The 22090-nt window shown below is 42.8% G+C and overlaps 1 protein-coding gene across 3 annotated transcripts in view; it reads right to left on the bottom strand.

The window, feature by feature from the left end:
• LOC124717273 (sortilin-related receptor-like) overlaps window positions 1-22090 on the bottom strand; it is a 230660-nt gene that overhangs the window by 179445 nt on the left and 29125 nt on the right. For all 3 annotated transcript variants that reach the window (XM_047244086.1, XM_047244088.1, XM_047244087.1), the window contains exons 4-5: window positions 10612-10857; window positions 6485-6741 (exon numbers count right to left, since the gene is read on the bottom strand). In XM_047244086.1, coding sequence (XP_047100042.1) covers window positions 6485-6741; window positions 10612-10857 — 503 coding nt within the window. The remainder of the gene's footprint in view (window positions 1-6484; window positions 6742-10611; window positions 10858-22090) is intronic.

Here is a 22090-nt window from a genome sequence, read left to right as displayed (position 1 = left end):
CTTGTGCCAAATATATCACAACAAAAAAGACCTAGACAAGTACGATATACACAATGTTTCGCTAAGATTCATCAGGTCAGCCCAACACGGTTCTTTACACACATTGCTTTCCTTTCTTTTCCTCACAATTTTTTTAATACTCATGTGCTATGAACTTGTAATCTATATCAGAATTCTTTAGGTGCGTTCTTAGCCACTTCTTTTGCCAAAGTAGACAGATCTTAATTTCTGACATGTTACTGTTGTTGTTGTGGTCTTCGGTCCAGAGACTGGTTTGATGCAGCTCTCCATGCTGATCTATCCTCTGCAAGCTGCTTCATCTCCCAGTACCTATTGCAACCTACATCCTTCCAACTCTGCTTAGTGTAGTCATTTCTTGGTCTCCCTCTACGATTTTTACCCTCCATGCTGCCCTCCAATACTAAATTGATGATCCCTTGGTGCCTCAAAACACGTCCTACCAACCGATCCCTTCTTCTGGTCAAGGTGTGCCACAAATTTCTCTTCCCCCTTATTCTATTCAATACCTCCTCATTACTTATGTGATCTACCCATCTAATCTTCAGCATTCTTCTGTAGCACCACATTCCAAAAGCTTCTATTCTCTTCTCGTTCAAACTATTTATCATCCATGTTTCACTTCCATACATGGCTACACTCCATACAAATACTTTCAGAAATGACTTCCTGACACTCGATGTTAATAAATTTCTCTTCTTCAGAAACGCTCTCCTTGCCATTGCCAGTCAACATTTTATATCCTCACTACTTCGACCATCATCAGTTATTTTGCACCCCAAATAGCAAAGCTCCTTTACTACTTTAAGGGTCTCATTTCCTAATCTAATACGTTCAGTATCACCCGATTTACTTCAACTACATTCCATATCCTCATTTTGCTTTTGCTGATGTTCATCTTATATCCTCCTTTCAAGACACTGTCCATTCCATTCAGCTGCTCTTCCAGGTCCTTTGCTGTTTCTGACAGAATTACAATGTCATCGGCGAATCTCAAAGTTTTTATTTCTTCTCCATGGACTTTAATTCCTACTCAGAATTTTTCCTTTGTTTCCTGCACTGATTGCTCAATATACAGATTGAATAACATCGGGGATAGGCTACAACCCTGTCTCACTCCCTTCCCAACCACTGGTTCCCTTTCATACCCCTCGACTCTTATAACTGCCATCTGCTTTCTGAACATATTGTAAATAGCCTTTTGTTCCCTTTATTTTACCCCTGCCACCTTCTGAATTTGAAAGAGAGTATTCCAGTCAACAAAGCTTTCTCTAAGTCTACAAATGCTAGAAACGTAGGTTTGCCTTTTCTTAATCTTTCTTCTACGATAAGTCATAGGGTCAGTATTGCCTCACGTGTTCCAACATTTCTACGAAATCCAAACTGATCTTCCCCGAGGTCGGCTTCTACCAGTTTTTCCATTCGTCTGTAAAGAATGTGTTAGTATTTTGCAGCCGTGGCTTATTAAACTGATAGTTCGGTAATTTTCACATCTGCCAACACCTGCTTTCTTTGGGATTGGAATTATTATATTCTTCTTGAAGTCTGAGGGTATTTAGCCTGTATCATACATCTTGCTCACCAGATGGTAGAGTTCTGTCAGGGCTGGCTCTCCCAAGGCTATCAGTAGTTCTAATGGAATGTCTACTCTCAGGGCCTTGTTTCGGCTTAGGTCTTTCAGTGGTCTGCCAAACTCTTCACGCAGTATCATATCTCTCATTTCATCTTCATCTACATCCTCTTCCATTTCCAGAACTTTGTCGTCAAGCAAATCACCCTTGTACAGACATTCTATAGACTCCTTCCACCTTTCTGCTTTCTCATCTTTGCTTAGAACTGTTTCCATCTGAGCTCTTGATATTCATGCAAGTGGTTCTCTTTTCTCCAAAAGTCTCTTTAATTTTCCTGTAGGCAGTATCTATCTTACCCCTAGTGAGATAAGCCTCTACATCCTTACATTTGTCCTCTGGCCATCCCTGCTTAGCCATTTTGCACTTCCTGTCCATCTCATTCTTGAGACGTTTTTATTCCTTTTTGTTTGCTTCATTTACTGCATTTTTATGTTTTCTCCTTTCATCAATTAAATTCAATATATCTTCCGTTACTCAAGGATTTCTACTAGCCCTCGTCTTCTTACCTAATTGATCGTCTTCTGCCTTCACAATTTCATCCCTCAAAGCTACCCATTCTTGTTCTACTGTGTTTCTTTCCCCCATTCCTGTCAATCGTTCCCTAATGTTCACGTTCTCCCTGAAACTCTCTACAACTTCTGGTTCTGTCAGTTTAGCCAGATCCCATCTCCTTAAATTCCCACCTTTTTGCAGTTTTTTCAGTTTTGATCTACAGTTCATAACCAATGGATTGTGGTCAGAGTCCACATCTGCCCCTGGAAATGTCTTACAATTTAAAACCTGGTTCCTAAATTTCTGTCTTACCATTTTATAATCTATCAGAAACCTTCGGGTATCTCCAGGCCTCTTCCACATATACAATCTTCTTTTATGATTCTTGAACCAAGTTACGCTCTGTGCAAAATTCTACCAGGCAGCTTCCTCTTTCATTTCTTATCCCCATTCCATATTCACCTACTACGTTTCCTTCTCTTCCTTTTCCTACTATCGAATTCCAGTCACCCATGACTATTAAATTTTTGTCTCCCTTCACTATCTGAATAATTTCTTTTATCTCATCATACATTTCATCAATCTCTTTGTCATCTACAGAGCTAGTTGGCATATAAACCTTTACTACTGTGGTAGAAGTGGGCTGGGTGTCTATCTTGGTCACAATAATGCGTTCACTATGCTGTTTGTAGTAGCTTACCCGCATTCCTATTTTCCTATTCATTATTAAACCTACTCCTGCATTACCCTTATTGGATTTTTCATTTATAACCCTGTATTCACGTGACCAGAAGTCTTGTTCCTCCTGCTACCGAACTTCACCAATTCCCACTATATCTAACTTTAACCTATTCATTTCCCTTTTTAAATTTTATGACCTACCTGCCCAATTAAGGGATCTGACATTCCACACTCCGATCTGCAGAACGCCAGTTTTCTTTCTCCTGATAACAATATCCTCCTGAGTAGTCCCCGTCCGGAGATCCGAATGGGGGACTATTTTACCTCCAGAATATTTTATCCAAGAGGACGCCATCATCATTTAACCATACAACAAAGCTGCGTGCACTGAGGAAAAATTACGGCTGTAGTTTCCCCTTGCTTTCAGCCGTTCGCAGTACCAGCACAGCAAGGCCATTTTGGTTAGTGTTACAAGGCCAGATCAGTTAATCAGAGAGACTGTTGCCCCTGCAACTAGTGAAAAGCCTGCTGCCCCTCTTCAGCAACCACACGTTTGTCTTTCCTCTCAACAGATAAACCCCCTCCCCGTTTTCTGACATAAGAATAAGTAAAAAGGTAGAATCATCTCTAATGACCTAATCACAGATGGGACATTAAGCTCTACTAACATTCTAAAATGAAATAAGTTTAGTGTGTAATACCCCAAGTTTAACGTGTACTACCCCAGTCAATGAGAGATTGGACAAGCGAAGCCTGATGTTTAGTGCCTGTCTCGAATGAACACATTAGAAATTGAGCACGTGCGATAGAGGGCAAGGGTGAGAAGAGAAAATGTCAGATCTTTTTCAAAAGAAAGCATTCACCTCAGTCTGGAGGCCAGGTGGGGATCTAAATCCCATTCCATCCAAATAACTGTAGCCTATCTCGATCATTGCAACACCTTAATGCATTAGACTGAATGGAACAAAAATGGTTGTGTGCTTTTTAAAATTTTTGCTTGTTTTCTGCTGCAACTTAAGCCTCTTACACAACTGTGGGGTAAAGTACATAAACTATGAAAACACTGTTTATAAATCAATGTGACAGAAGATACCTCTGCGTACACAGCATGGTAAACCAATGTTTCTGGTACCTCCACATTTTGAGCCACTTTAGTTTATCATTCACTGGAACTCAAGAAATCTTACGTGAGAGTTCCTTTCAATTTCCAAGACTGGATTCTATGAATTTCTATGACGACAATGTTGCAGGAAAGAACCACAGAAAATACTAAACTCACAGTTCGAGACATAGTGTGCCACACCTGATCCCTTATCTATATGTGTATCTGTGTTTGTACAGGCTGTGTGTGTGTGTGTGTGTGTGTGTGTGTGTGTGTGTGTGTGTGTGTGTGTGTGTGTGTGAGGGAGGGAGAGGGAGGGAGGGGGAGGGAAGGAGGGAGGGGGGGGGGAGAGAGAGAGAGAGAGAGAGAGAGAGAGAGAGAGAGAGAGAGAGAGAGAGTGAGAAGTAGTGGGGGGGGGGGGGGGGCCTTCTTGGTCTTCAGTCTACCGACAAATTATAACTGGTGCCATCAAAAACAGGGGGACATTACTATGCAAGCAGGGATTTGTAAGTGCAAAATACACCGAATTAATTTTTTAATGATTATTTTACTCTGAGAGTAATATTTTCAAATATCTCATACCTATGAATCAATCTTTGTATGTCAGAATATCATTCTGTAACAGAGCAAGGCTGATCTATCCACTTATTCTATACCACTACTGACGGTGACATTTTTTTCTTTTTTGTTTAATCTTGTTTTATGAATACAGCGAGGCGACAAAAAAAATCGTGGGATACCTCCCAATATTGTGTCAGACATCCTTTTGCTTGGTGTAGAGCACCAACCTGACATGGCATGGACTCAACAAGTCGTCGGAAGTCTCCTGCAGAAATACTGAGCCATGCTGCCTCTACAGTCATCATTTGCAAAGTGTTGCTGATGCATGATTTTGGGTACGAAATGACCTCTCGATTATGTCCCATACATGTTCAGTGGGATTCATGTCGGGCAAACTGGGTGGCTAGATCATTCGTTCACATTGTCCAGAATGTTCTTCAAACCAATCGTGAACAATTGGAGCCCACTGAGATGGCGCACGTCATCCATAAAAGTTCTGTAATTGTTTGGCTATAAATGATCTCCAAGTAGCCAAAAATAACCATTTCAAGTCAATGATTGGTTCAGTTGGACCACAAGGCCCAATCTGTTCCATGAAAACACAGCCCACACCATAATGCAGCCACCACCTCGCTCCGTGACTTGACAACCTGGGCCACGGTTTTGTGGGGCCTATGCCACACTCCAACCCTGCCATCGTCCCTTACCAACTGATTTTGGGATTCATCTGACCGAGCCATGGTTTTCCAGTCATCTAGAGTCCAACCAATATGGTAACGAACATAGAAGAGGTGCTGCAGCCGATATCGTGCTGTTAGCAAAGGCACTAGCATCAGTCACCTGCTGTCATAGTCAATTGACACCAAATTTCACCAGACAGTCCTGACAGACACATTCATTGTACAGCCCAAGTTAATTTCTGCAGTTATTTCACACAGTGTTGCTTCTCTGATAGCACTGACAATTTTGCACGAACACTGCTGCCCTTGGTCATTAAGTGAAGGCTGTTGGCCACCATGTTGTCTGTGGTGTGAGGTAATGTCTGAAATTTGGTATTCTCCACATACTCTCGACACAGTGGATCTTGGAATATTGAATTCCCTAATGATTTCCGAAATGGAATGTCTTATGCATCTAGCTCCAACTACCATTCCACTTTTAAATCCTTAATTCCCATCATGTGCCCATAATAAGGTTGGAAACCTTTCCACATGAATCACCCGAATACAAATGGCAGCTCAATCAATGAACTGCACTTTTATATCTTGTGTACACAATACTAACTCCATCTGTACATCTGCATATCACTATCCCATGACTTGTCGCCTCCGTATATATGATAATTACACACAACAGTTACATTCTTATTTCAGCAGAAAAAGTTCCATTTTTCACCAGGTAATTTCTAGATTCCTGATGCTGACAATCTGATTGGTTTACCTAGAAATAATTCTTACAACATGGTACCTGTAATTTGAACATTGGTACAAATGTGGAGACAAAATTTGGAGTGAGTTAATAAATAATTTTGACTACAAAAATATACTCAGATCAAAAGCCCCCACTTTCCCCTTCCCAGTCAACATTTTACTTTTTCACGAACCATTTATTTTGAAAGCTGTTCATTGTCGAAAGATCAATTTTCAAGAATGCTCTATTCTAAAGTAATGATTATTTCCAAAATTCAGAAGAATAGTTTTGCAGCCCTATTTTTCTGACTCCAAAAATGATCGCTTTTATTATCAAAACTTGCTAGTTAGTCACTTATTCGATCCAGAAAATTTCACTTTTTCCGTAAATTCGGATGGGCTCTGGGACAAAGACTTTAATATACAAGCAGGTTCAAGTGGATGTAAGTTACACTAGTCATACCCAGATGACAACTTTCACTGGATACAAAAGCATGCAGAGGCACCTATCTTCAACCTGAAGACAATCACCACCACCACCAAGACCACCACCACTAGTATATTAGGAATTACTATTCAACATTACTTACTCAAGCCACGAGTTCTTCCATGAACTACCAGGGAAGTAGCAGAAGAAGTTATCGAGTGAAAGAGAGTAAACGCTGGCATCGGCATTGCGTGACGCGTAAAGCGTGGGCAGAATATCCAGATGGCTGGCCACCACAAACACATCTGTGCCGCTGACGTCTGCAATGTAGTATCCGGTGTGTGGTGATATTGTCCTGTCGAACTGTGCTTCCTTGAATGGTGCTCCACGGTATGACACCATCAGACTAACTGCTGTTGTCTGCAGAGAAAAAGTTATATTTTTACATGTTTTTTAAAGCTGTAGAGCACTTCGCAATAATTCTTACATTTTTTAACGTAAGTAACACAAGACAATTGGGTTGCCATCACTGGGTGAGGTATTATCAATGTTTAGATCAAGCAAATGGATTATTCTTCTAATGTGAGTGCCTTGTCAATAAGAGCAGATAATGGTAAGTTGAAGGGGAAACTTAATATCGAAAGCACAGTTCTATTGTTTCAAAAAACAGGAACAGGCATGTATACTTCACAAGCTACACAGAACTTGAGGGGAAAATATCAGTTTAAGTAATGAGTCTAAACCCTTTAAAACTTTTTAAAAATGGATTAGACACTAAGCATTCTATCTGCTGCTTTATACTGTGCTAGGAACCTACAGCAGATGCACTTCCTATTGTCAAGACACCATGTTATTAGCGTAAATTAAGCTGCACTTTACTGACACAATAGTAACCTGCTATCCTTATGTGAATTGTATGTTGGTGGTACTAGAATCTTTCTGTAGTCAGCTTTGATTGCCACTTCTCTGAATTTTCTCAACAGCGTTCCACAAAAGGAACGCCATCTTCCCTCCTGGGACTACCATTTGATTCAACAAAGCATCTCCATAACACATCTAGACCAAACCTATTGGTAGCAAATCCAGCAGCATGCTTCTGAAATGCTTTGATGTCTTCCTTTAATCTCACCTGATGGTGATCCCAAACACTGGAGCAGGGTTCAAGAATGGGTTGCAATAGCATTCCATATGCAGTCTCCATTACAGATGAACCACACTTTCCTAAAATTCCCTCAATAAACCTAAGTTGGCCATTCACCTTCTTTATTACCGTTCTTGCATGATCATCCCATTTCATACCACTCTGCAACATTACGTCTAGATAACTGATGCAAGTGCACCAAGCAGTACAATACTAATCCTGTACACTAACACCATCATGGGATTGTTCTTCCAACTCATTACTTTTTTTTTTTAATACAGAGAGCAATCTACTACTCATCACACCAACTAGAAGTTTTGTCTAACTGATCTTATACCCTATTACAGTCACATAATGACGACACCTTCCCGTACACCACAGGGCAATAAGCAAGCAGCAGCAGTTTGCTGCTCACCCCGTCTGTATATATTGTGGCAACTCCTACCATTCGCCTCTACTTGTAGCAGCAGATGACAAGCTGCACTGACCGAACACCAGCTATCAGCAAAAATCCTGCCAGCCAAGGTACCACCGTGTCTACCCAGTAACATCATGGGTCAATTCTGCCATAAGTAGAAATTAGGCTGCCACAATTTCTGGAGTCGCACATACTGAACAATAGCTCGAGCAGTCCCTGTCCTGGCTTTGACACGGTAACACTTCCCGACTGTGCTCTCAGCAGTTTGTTTCACACATCATCACATGGCTCAGGACATCAGCTGCCACCCTTCACCGGAGTTTGTGGCTGACAGCAGTATTTTGAACCAACGACCAGTTTCGATGTTTTTCCACAGTCCAGTTAATGAGAGAAGTGCTACTGTGTCTTCTGCGCCACCTTCGTGAGCTGTGATCTCTCGAGGGATGTTCCATGACTGCATCTCCACAAAGTCTGATGCTGGACACCCAGTTCGCCCCCCCCCCCCCCCCTTCTCTATCATCACCTGGATTATTGTGTGCAGAGTAGTGTATTTTAGTGCAGTGAAGTTCAGCGAGTGCCATAATACCAGGCATGTTATTACCATTCTATGCCCGTTTGTTTTGGCTGACCTTTACCATCAAGCACGTCACTGAAATAAGTCTTCTTTTCAACCGTACTGGCTCCCTTGACCTCCAGATGAGCCCATCACACACTCAAGCCTTGCCCCTTCTTTCCCTTGGATACATAAGACTAGTGTACGGATATCGTGCAGCAAATCCCTTTGTCCTCCTTCTCAACACTTGACTTCTCGCACCACCAGATGACTTTGAACAAAGTATTAAAAAGTGCATTATAGTCTGCATTGTTCAAAGACTCGCCACAAGCAAGGAACCCCCCCCCCCCCCCCCCCCACGCCCCACCCCCTCCTCGATCAAGAGCTTGTAACCTGTTAAATTTTGTTGCAGTAGTTAGCTTTTTTTTAAAAAAAAAAAGAAATTAAAAAAAATCCTCACAAACCAACACATGTACCTCTTTCAGTAGCTCATTATTTATTGTTGTCCTCACTAACTTGCATGTCTCTATAAAAATGTTTGATCTTAGGAGTACAGAATGGAACCTTTATATCATTTCTTCAGTATCTTAAACTTTTATTATCGAGTTCACTGTATGAGAATCACTTGTAGAGAAAGTTGCAAAGTAACTGTGAATAGCTCAGACTGTAAGGCTCTAAATTTAACATCACAAACTGCCATTAAAACGTTCACCTTTTCTTATGAGTAGAAGTGCGGTTTATTTTGTAAGCTGTGTGTTTATCTTTGATTTTTAGACACCAGCTGTTTTACTACAGGAATGGAAGTAAACTGTTTGTTTTCTTCAGTTTTTCCCCTATCAGGAACTCTATCTCTGGCATGAGGTGACAGCTCAGATAAAATAACAGAACTGCCTCATTGATCAAAACAGCAAAAGTGGCAGGAAAGAAAAGAAAGTACACAGACATTACTCACTGATACACATATGAACTGAATGTCTTAATTGTTCACCCAGCTGCAGTGGTATCACATTTACTCAAAAGAAGGTACATTACACACTGAAACTACAAGAATCTATAGCAATCCTTATGGAAAAGTGGCATAAATGAAATTATGTATGAAATCACAGGAAGCTCAAAACATGCAAACACGCCATAATACACAAGCAACCTCATCAATGACTCAAGTAACTGCAGCAAATTACTAGTGGTAAGGACACCACTCGACAGTACCAAACTGTAACACACTGTCAGTGAACAGTGATCAAAATATTGTTTTACTTGGTCTTACAGTAGCTAGACATCTAAAATTAAAGGAGAAATAAAAAGCAATTGCTACAATTTGTATGACATATTAGATCCCCATAAGCAAACATTTTTGTTTGCTCAGCATTTGTTTGAGGTGACCTCTGAGCTGCATATTTTCTACTGGTTAGTTTGAAGCTATTTCATTTATACGTACAAATAAAAATCAAATGTTTTATAAAATGATTTGCCTAAAAATAATACATGAAACAGATTAGATAAACACTTGACACACCTCATTCGTTGGACAAGATTTCCAGCATTGTTGAAAGGTCCATCATATGTTTCTCCAATCTGTTTTAATTCTTCCTTTCAAACAAATAATTTCACAAAACATTTGAGTGATTTTTTTCCTCTCTTTCTTTCTTTCTTTCTTTAAAGTTTTGTTCAGAATCCATGATCTTATTGACACCTCCTTATTTTCCCTGGTGTCTTCTGTTCTCTAAATGTCCTGAATTTAGTACTTGATTTGAATGAAACCATTCTGATACTTAAACATCAGAGTAATGTAACTTTTTATAAGCAAAATAGATGGACCTTGAAGAAATGAACTTTTTGACATTTCACTTACATAGGTAGCAGCAGTTGTTCATGTAATATTTTAAGTAAATAATTAAGTTTTTCTTAATTACTCTGATTACTTTCAAGGAATTAAATACGTTTTTGTGAAACTAGGTCACATGCTGTTCCACTCTATATGCCTGATATATTTTTTAAATGATATTCAGCAAATAAAATGGAAAAAATTTAAGCTGAGATGATGTGCTGTTTACCTTTCAATAATTGTGTTCTATGTTTTTTGTGATGTTAGATTAAAATGATCAGCACTTTATATTGTACAAATCTTTGCAGAATTATATTTATCAAGTATGTAGTAAGAAGCAGAAATTCACTTACGTTTACACGCCTCGTGGCAAAAGCAAAGTCTCCCTTGATCTGAAAATCCAGAACATCCCGTATGACAATGCTGCTGTTATCATTTAAGAACAGGGACTTTGACGATATGACCGTGGACTCCCCGGACGGTTCCTGCCTCTCTACGTACAGCAGTGGAGGATCGGCCCAAGGGCCCGACCAGTAGAACGTCCTCACTCGTTGCTGCACTTGAGTAAAACTAACTCCAAAATCTGTTGTCACCCACAGCTGAAAAAAAAAAAACATCATGCACATGAAGAAATTCTGGACATCAAAAACATCAGGCACATGAAAAAATCCTGAACATCAAAAACAGCACGAATTACACAGCTTTTGAAGTTTCTGCATAAAAATAAGGGTAAATAGTTTTCAATTGATTTATTACACTGTTATGTTGCAATTTATTTGAGTAGCGCAAAACGAATTTGAGTCAAGCCACTCAAAGAGCCCAACATACCACTCAAATTGCCACTTCAATGACAAACTGTTGAGTAAGATCTTAAATCTTAAAATACATGAAACTTTTCTCAGGTAAAACAAATAATCTGAAAAATTGAGGAAATTTCACAAAGAAACATACATTTAATGAGCATACTACAGTTTTTCACTCTGCACTATGAAGGAGGTTGCAAGATTGAGAGCTATGTGGAGGGAAGGAAGGAAGTGGGGGGGGGGGGGGGGCAGTGACACAGTGATCAAAGGAAAACTAAGGTCATTAGGTAGTACGTGTTGTTAGATATCTCTATTTAATGCAAGGCAAATGAGGAAAAAATAAAGGATCTCTCAATTTTAAATTTACAAAGGAATCACACTATAAATAAAGTTTTGAGGATCACAGGTTGCAGAGGAGTCTAACAACAGAAGCATACAGCCACCAGGCCACCGATTTTATCCATGTTTCACACAGTTGTAGCACACATTTAGCTGCAACAAGCACCACTCTAGAATGATTCACTTCTCAAGCATATCCAAGAAACAGAATGTTATATCCTAGCCAGTAATGCCACCCGAGCCCACTGCCAAAAGGTTGGCAGCATCAAAGTCCGGACGCCGTCCGCATAAGCAGCGCCAGCGATACAGGAAATCGCCGCAAGTCTGCGCGCGCCACCGCTGGCTTCTGGTTTCTTAAGCACTGGAGTCGCGAGCGCTAGGACAGTTCTGTATTCGCCGCTCAGTTGTATACTCGCCACCGAACTGTGTACTTGCTAGTCAGTAGTGTGTTCATCGCAGCAGAGTAGTTGTTTGTCGTCAGCCGACGCTGACCTAGCCGCTCCGACTCGAACTAGACAGATCTCTGTAGACACGGAGTTCACTACTGTGTTTCTGTATCTTCGTTAATAAAGATAAGTACCGACTTTTATTTAATCAGAGTGTTTGGGTTTTTATCTTTCTGTTCACTGTTCCAGCGGACCGGTCGGCCCGCTATTAAAAGTGTGGCGGTGACTTCGTAAGCCATTTCTACAGCGAATTGTTTGCCGCTACGAACGCCGCCACAAAACTGGCGACGAGGACTTCCGAACTCGTGTGCAGGGCTGGTTCAACTTGTTTCTGGTTATACTAATTATAGCGATAAAATTTTGAGGGCTGGTTTAATTTGTGTTCACTATGTCTGCCGAATTACAACAGTTGATCTTGTTACAGAGTCAGCAAATACAAAGTCTGGTGGAAGCAATCGCCAAACAAGCGGCTAATCCTCCAACACAACTGGAACAAGCACAGGCAGCACCACCTTTCTGTGCTTTTGATGCATCAAGAGAAGAATGGCGAGAATATTTCGCGCAGTTGCAGGCGCACATGACAGTCTACACAATCACGGGTACTGAGCGGCAGTTTTATTTAATTTCCACTGCAGGCGTGGAAGTCTATCGACTACTTTGTAAGTTGTTCCCGGAATCCAAGCCAGAAGCTTTAGACTATGACGTTGTTGTTAACAAGCTTGCTGAGTATTTCGAGTCGCGAGTTCATGTGGCAGCAGCCAGATTCAAGTTCTTCAGATTAAAGAAATTGCCACATCAATCTAATAAACAGTGGTTAACAGATTTACGGGGCCTCACCCGTCAGTGCCGATTTAATTGTGTGTGTGGAGCTTCCTACAGTGATGTCATGTTACGAGACGCTATTACTCAAAACACTGCAGATTCTCGTATTCGTGCGGCTATCTTAAAGTTGCCTGACCCGTCATTAGAGACTGTGATGAACATCATTGAAGCCCAAGATACTTTTGACTATGCTGAGTGTGAGTTAGATCAGCCATGTATTTCTCAAATTGCCTGTGCTAAGCAAGTTACATCACGCCCGCCGCCCCACCGGCAGAGTCAGACTGTAAACACTAGCCGGCCGCGTCATGTTAAACACATTCGTCAGCCGCGTGTGCAAAATGATAGAGTTAAGTCTTGCCCTAAGTGTGTTCTTGCTCATCCTCGTGATCGTTGCCCGTTAAGAAATGCGGTTTGTCACTTTTGTCAAAGGAAAGGACACATCCAGACTGTTTGTTTGCGTAAACGCAAGAACAATTCTAGTGCTGCCCAGCCCATGGATATTCATGTTCTTCAAAGCCAGCCCGCCCAGAAGGTCGCGTTTAAAGACTCTTCCACGGTTCGTGTGGGTAATAAACTTGTTCACAATAAGCCACCCACCCAGACCTCTGCTATGCGACCCAGGCGTAATTCAAACGCTGTAAAAAGTAATGTACAGACTGCAAGTGAAGCGGGAGTTGTTGTTCCACCCGCCCAACCCACGAGTTGTCGTAAGCAGCGAACACGCGCTAAACGCGCTGATTTTGTGTCTTCCGCCTCCACTGCACCGATCCAGAGACAGTGTAATAAACTATTTGTGAAGCTACGCATCCAGGATAAGACCTTCAATTTTCAATTAGACACTGGTGCGTCTGTGACTCTCATGAATAGTGCTACGTATGCGGCTATCGGCCGCCCTAAACTTTCAGCGGCAAAACATTCTTTGGCTACTTATAGTGGAGAACAAATTCCTGTGTTAGGTGTATGTAGCGTGCCAGCCACATTCCGTGGCAATACAAAAACAGTTTCATTCACAGTGCTCCGCGCTACAGACAGTGTAAACATTTTCGGATTAGACTGTTTTGACTTGTTTGGCCTGTCTATCCAAGACAATGTGTTGCAAATTAATTCTGTTGTTGTTCCTCAAGACAGCATAACCGATTTGTGTAAACGATACAGTGACATATTTAAAGACGAACTAGGTTGTGCTGCGAACTTTGCCGCTCATATTACGTTAAAAGTTAATGCTCAGCCTCGATTTTGTCATGCTTGTCCAGTGCCTCACGCCCTCCGGGCACCTGTAGAAGATGAACTTCGTCATTGGCAAAACAATGGTGTTATTCAACCCGTTTCAGCGAGCCAGTGGGCTTCTCCCTTAGTTATTATAAAGAAACCGTCTGGCAAGTTACGTTTGTGTGCTGATTTTAAGTCGACAGTTAATCCTCAGACTGTCATTGATTCTTTTCCTTTGCCTAGACCGGACGAGGTGATGGATAAGTTAGGGGAAGCTCGTTTCTTTTCCAAAATTGATCTCCGTGAAGCATATTTGCAATTGCCCCTCGACGAGCAATCACAACAGTATTTTGTCATAAACACGACGTTGGGGTTGTTCCGTTTTCTGCGTTTGCCTTTCGGTTGTGCATCAGCTCCAGCTGTTTTTCAGCGTTTTTTGTCACAACTTCTGGCTAATGTGACATCGTGTTGCAACTATTTAGACGATATTGTTGTGTCCGGTCGGACGCCTGCTGAACATTTCCGTAATTTGGAGTGTTTGTTTAAAGTGTTGTCTCGGGCAGGCCTACGTTGCAACATCGATAAATGTTCATTTTTCCTTACGGAGATGGAGTATCTGGGACATGTTATTAATGCTCAAGGCATTCATCCCTCCCAGTCACATTTAGCAGCTATTCGTGATTTGCCCGCCCCCCGCAATCTGAATGAATTGCAAGCAGTTCTTGGCAAATTGACGTATTATATTAGGTTTATACCTAATGCATCACAGATTGCTGCACCGTTGCATCATCTCCGCCATAAGAATGTTCCGTTTGTGTGGTCAGCTGATTGCCAATCAGCCTTTCAGCAGCTTAAAGAGGCTTTATTGAATGATCGTTGTCTGGTCCATTACGACCCTCACAAGCCTCTGGTGTTAACTTGTGATGCCTCTTCTTTCGGCCTCGGTGCTGTGTTGTCTCACCGAGTCGGTAACACCGAACGTCCTATTGCGTTTGCATCTAAATTGCTCAACAAAGCTCAGTGTAATTATAGCCAATTGGACAAGGAAGCGTTGGCTATTGTGTTCGGTGTCACAAAATTCCATCACTACCTCTATGGTAGACCATTCTATTTAGTAACAGATCACAAGCCCCTGACGTCACTGTTTCATCCATCTAAACCAGTTCCTCAGCGGACAGCTCAGAGACTACAACGTTGGGCTCTTTTGTTATCACAATACCAGTATGAGATACTGTATCGCGCTACAGTTCAGCATGCAAACTCTGACGCGCTTTCTAGATTGCCGATTGCTGCGGATGATGTCTTCGATTCCTCTGACGACTCTTGCCATCAGATTGACGCCGATGAGCATCAATCCCTCCGGGATTTTCCGATTGATTATCGTCAGGTGGCACGTGAGACAGCTACGGATCCTCATCTGAGTCTACTATTACGTTTTGTTCAACGTGGTTGGCCGTCCAAGGCAAAGGACGTATCGGATCCTGTGGTTCGTCGCTATTATCCGCAACGTCATCTGTTGTCTGTTGTCTGTTTCGCACGGAGTTTTGCTGTTACGCACCGAGAATGACCAGCTTCGTGTCGTGGTTCCCCAAGTGCTCCAATCCAAGGTCCTCGACTTGTTGCATCAAGGTCATTGGGGAGTGGTCCGCACCAAGCAGCTTGCCCGCCGTCATTGTACATGGATCGGCATTGATAAGCAGATTACGCAGATGTCTACGGATTGTTTGACGTGTGCCGAACACCAAGCTGCTCCGCCTCAACGCTATTTTGAGTGGGCACGCCCTGCCGGTCCCTGGCAGCGAGTACATATTGATTTCGCTGGTCCATATTGGAATTCTCGTTGGCTCATCGTGATAGATGCATTTAGTAATTTTCCGTTTGTTGTGCCCATGCAGTCTACAACGTCTGCACAAACTATACAGGCGTTGACTTCAATTTTTTGTATTGAGGGTCTTCCAGAAGTTTTAGTGTCTGACAATGGTCCACAATTTACCTCTGCTGAATTTGAAAGTTTTTGTTCTGCCAATGGCATTCGCCATGTTCTTACTCCGCCGTTCCACCCTCAATCGAATGGTGCAGCGGAACGTTTTGTACGCACATTCAAGGATCATATGGACTGCCTTCGTGCTACGCACTCTCGTCAGCAGGCCCTCATCACGTTCCTGTCGTCGTACCGGACCACGCCATGCGACGGCCCTTCGCCTGCGGAGCTTCTCCACGGCCGTCGTCATCGCACCCTACTACGGTTGTTGCACCCCCCGGATCGACCCGCCACTTGTGAGCATCGCACACGTTTTCAGCGCAACGCCGCCGTTTTTTTCAGAGTTTATCGCGGTCGCCGTTGTTGGGAACGTGGTACCGTGATAAGTGTCCAGGGTCGCGGTTTTTATACTGTTCAAGGTGCTACTGGGGTGCACAGGAGGCATCAGAACCAGTTGCGCCGCGCTGGCCGCCCGGATTCTGCCGCTCGTTCTTTGTCCACAGATTTGGTCCGCGGCGGGTTCCAGCCGCGCCTTCCGACTTTGCTGCCGCCCCCAGGGCAGCAGCAGCAGCCGTCACCGCTACCACGCCGGCAGCCCGTCCCGTTGATGCCTCCCGCGCAGCTTCATCCTGGAGCGCCCCAGGTGGTCGCTCCGGCGCCTGCGGTCCCTCTTCAGTCGCCACCGCCTTCGGAGCTGATGGACGTCGACCCCTCAGCCGGGCCACCTTCCCAAGCGGTGGCTGTGCAGCCTGTCCTGCAGCCGCTTTCCTTGGGCACCCCCAAGGAGTCTGACACCGCAGCGCCTTGTCCGGCACCCACTCAGCAGCCGTCGACGCAGCGTCAGGAGACGCTGCCTCTCTTCGTGGGTCCCGACGCCCCGTCGCGTCCAGTACCAGAAGCTGCGCCCGTGGTCACAGGCGTGCACCCTGACCTCGGTTTTCAGTTGGTGTTTCCCGAGGCCCCGCGCAGCCAATGCTGGGGTGCGGACCGGGGACTGCCACCGACAACAGTCTCCGCCCCGGTCTCTTCTGCTACGCCTGCGGCCAGACCCCTCCCCCGCCGTCGACGCTCGCCACGTCATTATTCAACAATGGTGCGGCGATTTGGGGGGGGGGGGGGGGGGGAGGAGTGTTAAATCCTAGCCAGTAATGCCACCCGAGCCCGCTGCCACAAGGTTGGCAGCATCAAAGTCCGGACGCCGTCCGCATAAGCAGCGCCAGCGAGACAGTAAATCGCCGCAAGTCTGCGCGCGCCACCGCTGGCTTCTGGTTTCTTAAGCGCTGGAGTCGCGAGTGCTAGGACAGTTCTGTATTCGCCGCTCAGTTGTATACTCGCCACCGAATTGTGTACTTGCTAGTCAGTAGTGTGTTCATCGCAGCAGAGTTGTTGTTTGTCGTCAGCCGACGCTGACCTAGCCGCTGCGACTCGAACTAGACAGATCTCTGTAGACACGGAGTTCACTACTGTGTTTCTGTATCTTCGTTAATAAAGATAAGTACCGACTTTTATTTAATCAGAGTGTTTGGGTTTTCATCTTTCTGTTCACTGTTCCAGCGGACCGGTCGGCCCGCTATTAAAAGTGTGGCGGTGACTTCGTAAGCCGTTTCTACAGCGAATTGTTTGTCGCTACGAACGCCGCCACAAAACAGAAGGTAAAAGTTTCAAGAGAGCCTGCTGAGTACTACACAAGTGCAGCATTTGCACAACTCACTAAGGCAGTGAACTAGAAGTCTGACAGTACTGTGCTCCACTCCACTCTCTCTCTCCTCCACCCCCCTCCCCTGATGATAATCTTCCCCAAACAACTGTCTTTCTACAGGGAATCATGTATCTTTGGATTTATTTATTTATTTACTTTCTTATTTTGTAGTTTGTAAGCACATTATTAAACAACAAACAAACAATGGCACAAAATTTACAGAACAGACATTTAAATTATTAATATAAAACATCTGTGCCATTCACTGACATCAGGTAATCCTGGGAAGTTCCACAATATGACCTGCTGGGACATTCCACAACACTGCAGTGAATGGTTTGCCTGACTGCTCCATAGTCGCATTTTGGATGATAATGATGATGAAGATGATGATGACTGGTTTGTGGGGCACTCAACTGCACGGTTAACAGTGCCCGTACAAATTCCAACCATGTGCTCAGCCCAATCTCGTCACTTTCATGAATGATGATAAAATGATGACGGCAACACAAACACCCAGTCATCTCGAAGCAGGTGAAAATCCCTGACCACGTCAGGAATCGAACCCAGGACCCCATGCTCAGAAAGCGAAACGCGACCGTGAGACCAAGACTGTGGACGCATTTTGGAGATGGAACCTAACCCAATCTAAAGAGTCCATGCTCCTGCCACTATGGTGCATATTCTCCTAACCATCATATATACTCAGTGTGATTGGTGAAAGGCAAGAAGGTTTGGTTGGGTTGGGTTGGTTTGGGTTGTTTTGGGGGAGGAGACCAGACAACGAGGTCATCTGTCTCATCACATTAGGGAAGGACGTCGGCTGTGCCCTTTCAAAGGAACCATTCCGGCATTTGCCTGCAGCGATTTAGGGAAATCACAGAAAACCTAAACCAGGATGGCCGGAAGCGGGATTGAACCGTTGTCCTCCCGAAAGCGAGTCCAGAACGGCAGGAGGTTTCCTTCCGACGCTGGGTAAGATCTGGCAGTGTGAAGGGCAAGTTAGTTAATTTGAGCAGTGGCACGAGTGCAGTTCCACACCCGTATTCACGTGTGGTTCTCTTGATCGAAGAAAGTTTCTTTCTAGTATCACCACATCTGGATGGGTAGGAGTTACAGGTTTCCTCGTACGCTCTTAAACACACGGAGAAAAGCTGCTTCCAGGGGGTGTAATGTGGCTCAATATGGGTAGCCATTTGACAGGGTCCAGTGGTACAGTGATGGTTGCTTGACCATTTTTAAATATTTTAATTTTTTTTTATATGTGATTGTCCTATATATGAGAAGTTCAAATCAGTTTTCTAAAATAATTTATCTTGTACCTTTACTGAATGGTGGCCATTTTTATTTGTAGGCACGCGGCGATTTTTCAATCTGGAGACATTAGCGAAAATTTTAATATCTCTGCACTCGGTTAAGTTACAACATTGCAATTGGCATGATTGTTTTAGAAAAGTGTCATCTACAACATTGTCTATTACACAAAATACCCTAAATTCAAAAATAGCTAGTCAAAATGACCTCCAAAGTTTGGTATCCAAATTTTCAAAAATCCACTTTTTAGGCTCAAAAATAACAAACAGGGAGTGATTTATGAGAGTATTTTTTTGTACAGTTAGATATCATACACTACCAGCCTCATATAGAACAAGAAGACTTACAAATTTTTCCTTAATTTTTTATGAATTTTTGAAATTTGAAAATTTTCATTTTTCTGTAAAGTTTGGGAATAGTTATCTCAGGTGGGACTGAATACCAAAATATGATTTTTGCACAGTTTGTGCACCTATACGATAGCAACATACTGTAAAAATTTCAACATTGATATCTGACTGTGAACAAAGATATGAATTTTTAAAAGTGAGGAGATAATACACATTACTCTACAACTGATCTTATGGCTGTTGCCTATTTAAATGGTTTATTGTTTCACTGTAATAAAATTTAATTGTGACATATATTTGGTTAACACTATCACCAAATACTCATTTAGTTTATTTATTTTTAATAATGCAATATTAAACAATAAGAGCTTTAATTTTTATTCTATGGTAATAAAAATGCCCATTTAGGTTTAGGTTTATAGTCAATAAAGAAGTACATTACTGCTGGGTGTGGCATTGTAGAAGTACATTATTGTTGGGTGTGGCATTGTAGAAGTACATTATTGCTGGGTGTGGCATTGTAGAAGGGACATGGGCGATAGGCTACAACTCTGTTTCACTCACTTATGCTTGCCTTTCACGCCTTTCAATTCTCTTTCTGAACTCCGGTTTTTGTACAAACGATATGTAACTTTTGCTCCCTGTATTTTATCCCTGCTACCTTCAGAATTTCACAGGGTGTATACCAATGAACACTGTCATACGCTTTCTCTAATCTACAGATGCTATAAATGTAAGTTTGCCTCTCTTTAACATATCTTCTAAAATCAGGCACAGGGTCAGTATTGTCTCACGTGTTCCTACACTTCTTCAGATCCCGAACTGTCCATCCTCACAGTTGGCTTCTACCTGCTAATTTCAATAGTATTCTTTATTATACCTAGATTACACCTAGTCACAAATGTACCACTATAATTATTATTGTTGTTACTATGGTGCCCAGGCGTACAAGCAGCAACACGCATGACAGCTGTAATGTGCCTGTCAATGTAATGCAATGCTCACACAGTCCATAGCAGTCACTTGGGATTTTCAAATAAACCCCTAAACTGCCAGGAGAGGTACTGATAGCTACGGACCACTGGACACTTGGCCAGGCAACAGCAAACTGCAAGACCACACTTTTTCTCTTCCTGGAGAGTAGCTACTTAAGGAAAGCCAGGGACCATTGCAGATAGTTCCTGTCGATGACAGCTGGCTGATTTGTGAACCGAATGCTCGCAGTCCCTCGATTCTGCTCCCGTCGACGTGCTGTTGGTGACTAAGAGTCTAACAATGAGAAGCGGGCTTCTGAATTGTAAAACAGCTATCTCCAGGTACTGGTCATTTCAGTTTTTAGTTTCAGCTCTAGTGAGTTACTTGGAGCCAAATCCACAGAACTGTATTGGGATTTTCTTTCAATTAGGAAAAAGAGACTGATTTTGCAGTTGTTAAGGTTCCTTTCTATACAAACATTCCTTGTAGCAGTACAAGTGTTTGGGAGAAGATGATTGAGTATAGGAAGGGGCTTTCAGTCTGTGCTGATATTGCTGCTCAGTGGCTGGTGCTCTCGTGCAGTAATTCAATAGACTCACAAAACTGTGGACCACAGTTTCTCAAATATGCTGGAGAAACACCTGGTACTACACCAGAATTTCTTACATCTAGCTACGAACCACAACTGTGCAAATCAGTGGTCCATTGAACATACACTTCCCTCGTCACCCGTATATCAACAGAAGAGTGTCGCTTACATGCCAATGTGACAGAATAGCTGAAAGGCCAGCGCGGCAACAGACAGGCACTACTTGTATAGGATGATAGTGAAAAGGCCCGAGAGCTCTATCTACACTCACTTTTTACACCACGTAAACAAAAATTGTAGAATGACACCTGCCTCAGTGGCAGAGTGCTGCTGTTACAAAACTTTACCAGCAGGAACTCAAATTTTAGCCTTTTTTCCTCCTGCATACAACATTCTTAGCAACTGAGGTATACTGATATGCTCTCATTGTGAAGACACTTAAATTGGTCAGTGCCTTTCTTGAATTGTTACAAGAAGAGTATTTCACCACCAAAAGCAACTGCACGGATTTCAGTTGCGGCCTGTTGCAGTTATCATCATTCAGTGAGGTTCACAAAAAGTGAACTGCCCATTAATGACTGAAATAACAGAAGCAATGAGAGGACAAATAAACAAGATGTACTTAGGATAATGTATACATGGAAGAACCCTGGAGATACTAAAAGGTATCAGATAGATTATATAATGGTAAGACAGAGATTTAGGAACCAGGTTTTAAATTGTAAGACATTTCCAGGGGCAGATGTGGACTCTGACCACAATCTATTGGTTATGACCTGTAGATTAAAACTGAAGAAACTGCAAAAAGGTGGGAATTTAAGGAGATGGGACCTGGATAAACTAAAAGAACCAGAGGTTGTACAGAGATTCAGGGAGGGCATAAGGGAGCAATTGACAGGAATGGGGGAAATAAATACAGTAGAAGAAGAATGGGTAGCTTTGAGGGATGAAGTAGTGAAGGCAGCAGAGGATCAAGTAGGTAAAAAGACGAGGGCTAGTAGAAATCCTTGGGTAACAGAAGAAATGTTGAATTTAATTGATGAAAGGAGAAAATATAAAAATGCAGTAAGTGAAACAGGCAAAAAGGAATACAAACGTCTCAAAAATGAGATCGACAGGAAGTGCAAAATGGCTAAGCAGGGATGGCTAGAGGACAAATGTAAGGATGTAGAGGCCTATCTCACTAGGGGTAAGATAGATACCGCCTACAGGAAAATTAAAGAGACCTTTGGAGATAAGAGAAAGACTTGTATGAATATCAAGAGCTCAGATGGAAACCCAGTTCTAAGCAAAGAAGGGAAAGCA

Source organism: Schistocerca piceifrons, chromosome 9 (genome assembly GCF_021461385.2).
Source record: "Schistocerca piceifrons isolate TAMUIC-IGC-003096 chromosome 9, iqSchPice1.1, whole genome shotgun sequence".
NCBI classification, from domain to species: Eukaryota; Metazoa; Arthropoda; class Insecta; order Orthoptera; family Acrididae; genus Schistocerca; species Schistocerca piceifrons.
Note: the sequence above shows the minus strand (reverse complement) of the source record. Positions and strands in the feature narration are given on the sequence as shown.